The sequence below is a fragment of the Phoca vitulina genome, unplaced genomic scaffold (genome assembly GCF_004348235.1).
Source record: "Phoca vitulina isolate PV1807 unplaced genomic scaffold, GSC_HSeal_1.0 scaffold4, whole genome shotgun sequence".
Taxonomy (NCBI): domain Eukaryota; kingdom Metazoa; phylum Chordata; class Mammalia; order Carnivora; family Phocidae; genus Phoca; species Phoca vitulina.
The window spans coordinates 78,439,341-78,448,068 of record NW_022589707.1 but is presented as its reverse complement, the minus strand read 5'-3'; the positions used below and the strand labels follow the sequence as shown (position 1 = coordinate 78,448,068).

The 8,728-nt window shown below is 39.3% G+C and overlaps 1 protein-coding gene across 2 annotated transcripts in view; it reads left to right on the top strand.

Moving 5' to 3' along the window:
* The window catches only part of RELN (reelin), a 496,941-nt gene that overhangs the window by 227,668 nt on the left and 260,545 nt on the right, over window positions 1-8,728 (top strand). For both annotated transcript variants that reach the window (XM_032402324.1, XM_032402325.1), the window contains exons 5-6: window positions 5,334-5,366; window positions 8,063-8,141. In XM_032402324.1, the coding sequence (XP_032258215.1) occupies window positions 5,334-5,366; window positions 8,063-8,141 (112 nt within the window). The remainder of the gene's footprint in view (window positions 1-5,333; window positions 5,367-8,062; window positions 8,142-8,728) is intronic.

Sequence of the window (8,728 nt, the reverse complement as noted above, 5' to 3'; positions counted from 1 at the left end):
GAACCATGAGAGACAATGGACTCTGAAAAACAAACTGAGGGTTCTAGAGGGGAGGGGGTTGGGAGGATGGGTTAGCCTGGTGATGGGTATTGAGGAGGGCACGTTCTGCATGGAGCACTGGGTGTTATGCACAAACAATGAATCATGGAACACTATATCTAAAACTAATGATGTAATGTATGGGGATTAACATAACAATAAAAAATAAATTTAAAAAAAAAAAAAAAAGAAGTAGTGGGGTGCCAGGGTGGCTCAGCCCCTTTAAGTGTCTGACTCTTGATTCTGGCTCAGGTCATGATCTCAGGGTCATGAGACTGAGCCCTATGCTCAGTGGGGAGTCTGCTTGAGATTCTCTCTCTCCTTCTCCCTCTGCCCCCACTACTCTCTCTTACACACACACACACACACACACACACACACACACACAGAAGTAGCTCTCAGTTTAATTCAGTATTTATGAGAACCAATTAGCAGCTTAGGCTGGTGTCTTGGATGGGCATATTTTTTGCCTTTGAGGGACTAATTTCTTCTTGGGAGAAAAGATATATACTTAATACAGAGCATAGTTCTGCATGCTGTAAAAATAAGGGCCGGATTCTATGATTAACACCAATGGTTCTTGGGGTGCCTGGGTGGCTCAGTCGTTAGGCGTCTGCCTTCGGCTCAGGTCATGATCTCAGGGTCCTGGGATCGAGCCCCACATCGGGCTCCCTGCTCGGCGGGAAGCCTGCTTCTCCCACTCCCCCTGCTTGTGTTCCCTCTCTTGCTGTCTCTCTCTCTGTCAAATAAATAAATAAAATCTTTAAAAAAAAAAAAAGACCAATGGTTCTTAAATTTGGCTTTCTATCAGAATCAGCAGGAAAGGTTTTTGAAAAATACAGATTCCGGAGATAGTCCTTGAGATGTTGGTCTGCTGTGTTCCTGGTGTTGGCCTCACAGAGATAAAATCCTTTCTTGTTCCAACACACACACACACACACACACACACACACACACACACACACCAGAAACAAAAAAACAAAAAACAAATTCTAAGCCTCCACTCCCAGAGATTCTGACTCAGTGGGTCTTTTCTAATTGGCCCTCCCCGATCTATAATATAGGTGGTTCAGTGTAAGATGCCAAGTGCCAAAATAATGTAGAAAAGGAAGGTATCAATATGGATAGACTTCTTAAAGTAGAGTAAAACATTTTATAACTTATTTTTTTTATTGGGTCCAGACCTTAATCACCAGAGTCATATAAAATCAAGTGGGTCCCGATGTCTCTGCAGATATTTTGTTATACTTATCTAACCATGGTACTGACTAGTAAGTATTTTTAATTGATAATTGCCATAAATTTTACATTTAATTTATTTCCCAGGTTTTTTTGAAGTTAAATATTTTATAGATACCAGTGTTATTCCTTCCCTCTTCAGAATTTATTCTGTGAGCACAGAGAACCCCTTTTGGAAAATAGCTGATATTAGGGCACCTGGGTGGCTCAGTCGGTTAAACATCTGCCTTCGGCTCAAGTCATGATCCCGTTGTCCTGGGATCGAGTTCCGCATCCGGCTCTCTGCTCCTCAAGGAGCCTGCTTCTCCCTCAGCCTCTACCTCTCTGTCTCTCTCTCTCTGTCTCTCACGAATAAATAAAATCTTTTTAAAAAAATAGCTGATATTAGGCATGGTAAACAACTGTCATATCTTAAGAAACAAAGCAAACAACAACAAAAAAATTTCTTTGGTCCTCGCTCCTCATTAGGTGTTACAAAATCTCATCTCCCACTTTGCAGTGAACTTTTTCGAAAGAACAGCCTGCACAGTCGTTACAAGTGTGGCCTCTGAAGCCAAATTCCCCGGGTTCATCTCTAGACTCTGCTCAACAGTGCTTTGATAACAGGATGCTCTCAATAGATATCATCTTTATTAGGATTATTTTACTCTCATTCAACCCTCTTCTCTCTTAAAACTCTCTCTTTTCCTTATTTCCATAATGACATGTACTCTTTCTCAGTCTCCTTTGCTAGCTCTTCTTCTTCTGCCAGTTCCTGAAGTGCATCTTCACCTCTTCATTTCACTTCTGTTTTTATGCCCTACATTCTCTCTGGGTGACATGGTCTTCTTCCATGTCTCCACACGTCCTGTGTGATAATGATTCCCTAGCTGATATCTAGCACAGCTCTCCCTCCTAGCTCTTGTTCAGCGCTGTCCTGTTGAAGTATAATGCAAGCCACATGTATCATTTTCAGTATTCTAGTAGCCACATTTAAAAAACAAAAATAAATAGATGAATTTTAATAACCTATTTTATTTAACATGGAATATATAAAACATTAAACATTTCAATATAATATAGTCAATATAAAATTATTAGAGATATTTTTCATTATTATTATTATTTTTAAGATTTTTATTTATTTATTTGACAGAGAGATAGACAGAAGAGCACAAGCAGAAGGAGTGGCAGAGGGAGAGGGAGAAGCAGGCTCTGCACTGAGCAGGGAGCCTGATGCGGGACTCGATCCCAGGACCCTGGGATCATGACCTGAGCCGAAGGCAGATGCTTAACCATCTGAGCCACCCAGGCACCCTCATTATTTTTTGTACGAAGTATTCGAAATCTGGTATTTTTTTACACTTAGAGTACATCTTAAGTATTAGACCACTTTGTATTGAGATTCTGTAAAATTTAGAGTTGAAAATTAGATTCACATACCCAGTTGTTCCGTATCTACTTACAGGTTTTCCAATAACTGAATCAAATATCAAAAATTATTTTTCTTTAATACTCACATCCACCTTGACAAGATGTATACATCTTTTTTAGAAGAGACTATTTAACTTTGATACGAAGGCATATCAATTTCAAAACTACATTTGACCAAGTAAATCCATTTACTCCTATGTCAACCTAGTATTATTAACATGAGCTTTATTTATTTATTTTTAAGATTTTATTTATTTGACAGAGAGAGACACAGCGAGAGAGGGAACACAAGCAGGGGGAGTGGGAGAGGGAGAAGCAGGCTTCCCGTGGAGCAGGGAGCCCGATGCGGGGCTCGATCTCAGGACCCTGGGATCGTGACCTGAGCTGAAGGCAGACGTTTAACGACTGAGCCACCCAGGTGCCCCTATTAACATGAGTTTTATAGGGATATTACATAAATTGAAGAAGCTACTCCAAAATTATTGTATCAACAAGACATTTTAAAGTATTTTTGGAGTCTTTTTGCAGACAATTTAAAAAATGTTGTCAATTGCAATTAAAATCTGCTTATTGATTCATGTTAGGAAAAGGTATAAAATCATTATTTATTTGTATTTTAGAGATTTTACTTTCAATATGAGTTCTCTTATTTTTCCAACCACTTTGCAAATAAACTCTTGCCTTCCTTGAAGCTTCAAATTCAGCTCATTCATTTATGGTGTGATACTGGTCAGACAACATACATCATTGTGTCAAGTTTTTGTCATTGATTACTGGTTAATGAGCAATTATTCCTTTTGTTTCAAGAACATATTAAATTAGAGTTCACAGTTCAGTGAATCTTTATAAAACTCTTCTATAATGTAACCAGTAAGCATTGATGCAAAACACAAGATCATTCCATTTTTCTTGTTTTTTTTTTCCAGAGTTTCATAAACTGTTGATGAGTCAGAGCACTTGCATGTATATACTAACTCTGTACTAACAGTTGTATCCATGACACTGGCCGTGGAGTCTGTTTCAAAAAACCAAACACAGATATTTTCAATATGTATAATATGTTGGTATGAAGCAATAAGACAAATACCAGTCTGTAGTTTTAAAATGTTGTTAGGTCTGAATTTTCCACCTAACATAGCTGAAGCACTGACCATTGTGACAGAAACTAATTTTTTTATATCTAACTAAAATTATTCCTTAGCTGATAGAAGAGATTTAAAAATATTTATGTCATGAGTTGTAATTTTTAGATAGTGAATTGCCAACATTTCTTCATAGACTCGGTAGTTCTTCGAGAAAAAAAAAATAACCAAAGTACTAATTGGGCAATGTCCCTTATTTGCAGAGTGCCCTATCTTAAAAAGCATATTTTGAACACCATTCCTTTGCTCATAAATGCTCAGAAAATCTTCAAGCTTTCATGGTTAAGTCCAAATTCCCCAGCATTCACTTCTATGATCTTGTCCCCCCGATCTTCCCAATATCGCCTTTTTTACTCTTTCCTCTTAAACTTTCATCCAGTCATGCTGAAATTGTTGTGGTTCTCCCAAAAAGCCATTCTCTTTTGCTTCTCTCTCTGTCTCTTTTTTTTTTTGAAGATTTATTTATTTATTGAGAGAAAGAGAGAGAGTAGTGTGGGGGCAGTGAGGGGCAGAGGGAGAAGGAGAGAGAAATTCAAGTAGACTCCCTGCTGAGCGCAGAGCCCAAGATCCGAGGAACCATGAGATCATGACCTGAGCTGAAACCCAGAGTCATTTACCTGACTGCACCACCCAGGCGACCCTCTCTTCTACTTCTCTATGCCATTTCACTTTTATTCCAGAAAGAAGCCCCTCTCTGCTCCCCTGCTACCACCTGTCTTCCTTCTGCTCATCTTTCAAAACTCAGCAGAGGAGGCGCCTGGGTGGCTCAGTTGGTTGAGCATCTGCCTTCAGCTCAGGTCATGATCCCAGGGTCCTGAAATCGAGCTCCATGTAGGGCTCCCTGTTCAGCAGGGAGTCTGCTTCTTTCTCTCTCTCTCTCTCTGTCTCAAATAAATAAATAAAATCATAAAAAAAAAAACTCAGCAGAGAAATCATCTTCTCTGGAAAACCTCTCCTGACAGCCCTCTTACTGTCCAGTCTGGAATTAGTATCCCTTCCTAGTCCTCCATCTCCCCCCCCAGCCTCCTCCAAACACACTGCCATAGCACTTATTACACTATACTCTAGTTACCAGATGGTAAGCTCTTTTGAGAGCAAAGGTGGTGCTTTTATCTATTTCCGTAACACCCAGAACAGCCCCTGACAGATACTGGGTGCTCAGAAATAGTTCTGGCATATCCATTAACTATCACGTCACATTGATATTATATGTTTCAAGGGATACCTGATTAGGCTTGTATAATAAACAACTATCCTGAGTGTAAGGGGTTCTACTCTACACTTTAGGAGTAATGCATTACTTTTAAATAGAATAATTAAATAGAGAGTTGGATGCCTTACTTTAAGACGCTTACTGACATTTTTGTCTTACTCCTCTCAAAAGGTTCTAACCATTTAATTTGTTTAGTATGACCTAAGTTTTGTCATTGTATTTGATTAATACTGGATTTTGCTTTCATTACTAATCAGCCATCTTTCCCTTTTTCTCTCTCGGTCCAGCTCCAACAGAAGCCACGATGCACCCACATCTAGGTAAGTGCTTAAGACCCTGACGTCACTAATCTTAGTACTAGATGTGCTTGTTTCACTCCTCTGGCTAGGTGGGCAGATGATATAAAGGTGAGGAAACTTCCTGCCCTCTCTGATTTTCACTAATCATTCACTGGAATCGGTCTTAGGTTCAGATTATGCTTGAACACAGGACCTCGCCAAGGAGGTGATCATGGTGCCCAGCTGGGGCTAATGGAGGGATTTTTGAACCTGTTAGTACATTCAGCTTTGGGATCCTGTTGAATGTGACCTTTCCATCCTATATTCTAATGCTAAATTCTCCCCAGAGCTCCTACCCATCACAAATAGTAGATCATAAGGATAGTGGGTAGGGAGCTAGGAGTATGGAGGAATGGAGGTCATTTTGGATTTGAGATACCTGTTCAGACCAGTGCTGGGTTGTAAAAAGAGAAAGAATTTGGTCATTTCTTTAAAAATTAAAATGAGGCTGTTTAAATAGCTATAAGCTTTGTTTCATGGCACCATGTAAAGTTACCATCTCTCATTTTGCTCGTGTTCTTTCCATAATGCCATGCGAGGCAAGGTTGTGTAGTGGTTAAGGGGACAGCCTCTGGAGCCCTTACCTGGGCTCATCTCACCGTCTCACTTGCTAGCCATGTACATTGAGTAAGTTATTTAGCCTCTCTGGGCCTCAGTTTCCTCATCTGTAAAATGGACATCGTAATAGTACCTACCTCCTAGGGTTGTTCTGAGGATGAAATGAATTCCTTTTCGTAAAGTGCACAGTCAATGACGTAACAGTGTTTGCAAAGAAGTAAATACATGAACAATAACCATGGAGGCTTACCCGTGCCTTTGCCAAACATTCGCTAGAAAACAAGTGATCTTTAAGAGTTCAGTTTCCCATTTGTGTTAGTGAAGATTTATTTTAAAAGCCATTTCCTACACTATACTATGTCATAAGAATGAAAAATAAATCATCCTGGCTGGCTCCAGCCTTTTCAGATGTCTCTCGCGGTGGGACTTGGAGATGGGTCAGTTATTTGTCTCTTGGGCTCTTCCTTTCAACCTACAAACCCAATTAATTTATTTTTCTCTTTGGAAAATCTGCCTTGAGAAGCTCGACTTTTATGTAATGCTACAGCTTGGGGCTCTTCTTTGGCAGACGAACGCCAGCGCTTAGAAGCATGCCTTCTGGCAGCCGAGGCAGGCTGGTAACCCGCAGTGGCCCAGCCGCGTCTCGGCCAGGTTAGGTGTCTGGGAGAGCTGTACCCTGGACGCATCTCAGGCCCCACATCTGATGGCTCAGAGGAATCATTAAATCACTCCCACGCACAGAACACATCACAGCGTTCTCTCCAGCGGAAATCCATATTCTCCCCATTGTCGTGCCTAAGGCTTCCGAGTTTGAGCAGCCATTGCTCTTAATACGTGCTGATTCACTGGTTGCCCAGACTTCGTTATGTGCTCACCTGCTGGTGTACCCAGAATCAAGAGAGCAAGGGTGGCTGCGGGTGGTAGTGTCACCAAAGAGAATCTGGAAGGATGCTTCCTGAGAGTTAGAGGTGATTTTAATTACCCAGTGGGTTAACGTATTATTTTCAAGTGAGCCAAAAAATATATATATAATAAAATATATAAAATATATTTTATAAAATATAAATAAAAAATATAAAATATATAATAAAAATTTTTGGTTATTTTTTGGCTAATCACTTTCCTATGATTTTAATTTTTTCCAGAAAGCATATGTAAACTCATTCGAACAAAATTATACAGGCTCAGAGAATTTATACTAGCCAAAACAAAGTTCGCAAGCAAACCACAGGTATCAGATGAGAGAGGGTTTTTAAGCACTGAATTCATTTTTTACAACTTGAGTAGAAATAATGATCATTTCTCATACAACCTTAAAAATGGGCCGTGAAATTTTTTTACTTGTCCGCCTTCTTTTCAGTGGAAATACCACATATTCTATACTTTATGAAGACAGTCTTTGCTCTTGGAATGGCCAAAGTTGTTCTAAAGCTTGAAAATAGGTATTTAATACAATCTCAAGTGTAATGATGGTATACTTTAAACTGTGGTGGTATTCGTCCTGACTTTTAACATGACTTTACTTGGGACTTTCATGGACTCATGTAGATCATTTCTCCAGTGCAGCTCTGAGGGGGAAAAGTTGCTAACAATTTGCAACACATTAAATTTTTAAAAAATGAGTGAATATAGGGAATGAGAGAAAACGAACCAGGGCAAGAGGGATAGTAGGAAAGAGAAGAGGAAATGGGTTAAACACCAGCCATATTAGCCGACGGTAAATAGCCAGAATGTCCCATCTCCTTCTATGCTGTAAAGTGAGTTAACACTGAATCTTTTCTGGACATATGGAGCTTGAGAAGCAAATCTTGCATGACCCCTCTTTGTAGGTTAGTACTGACCTTGGCCTTCCTGCCTCTTCTGGCTGGTGAGGATTTGGTAAGGTTTCTCTTTGGGGACTCTGGTTTTCCGACTTCTGTGTGTCTAAATAGCAGAACCTTTACCCTTTCCCTTCATAGTTTAGGGGCAAAACAAGTACAATATAATCAACCACTCATTTTAAATTCAGCTTTAATTTAAAATATTGTTATTCCTCATAAAGGCAGCACATTGACACTTCTGTGTAGCTAAATCTATTGTGTAGTGTAATTTTTTTTCTAAGTATTTTATTTTTCTTTTAGCTGAAGTACATAGCGACAGCATTATCCTACGAGATGACTTTGACTCCTACCACCAACTAGAGTTGAATCCAAATATATGGTAAGTTACAGGAATATGCCTCACTTCGGTTTGTTTGCTTAATGCAAAAAAAAAAAAAAAATGTTGCTGACCACTCCCTTGGAGCAGCTACATAACATTAAATTGCTTGCTAGCACTAAGGGAGCAGTGAGAGTTGTAAGTTGTTCAACTAGGAAACTGGGCTTAATGTAGACTGCATGATGTCCAGTTCATGACTTCTTTAAGAGCTTAATCTAGGGGCCATCTCAAAGCCATGTGTATGGTTAGATATTTTGTTCAGTTGTACAAGTTCTTTCTGTAGAAAAAACTATGCTTTAATGTGTCTAATAATTGCATTTATGCTGAGCAAAAGAAGGGAAACGGTTATCTGAAATGACAGGTGATTTGAGTCATACTTCCAACTAATTTCTAAGTCATTGGGTCACCTCATTATTTATACTCCAGTTTCTCCTTTGAAAGTAGCTTAGGTGCAAATCCATGGGATATTTGAGGACAAAGAAATAATTAACCAAGCTCATTCATTAAAAACTCATTGAATACATAAATGGATGCATGGATTTGTTGGCAGTTTGTTGTATTTTTGCTGACTGGAGAAATAGGTCTATCAA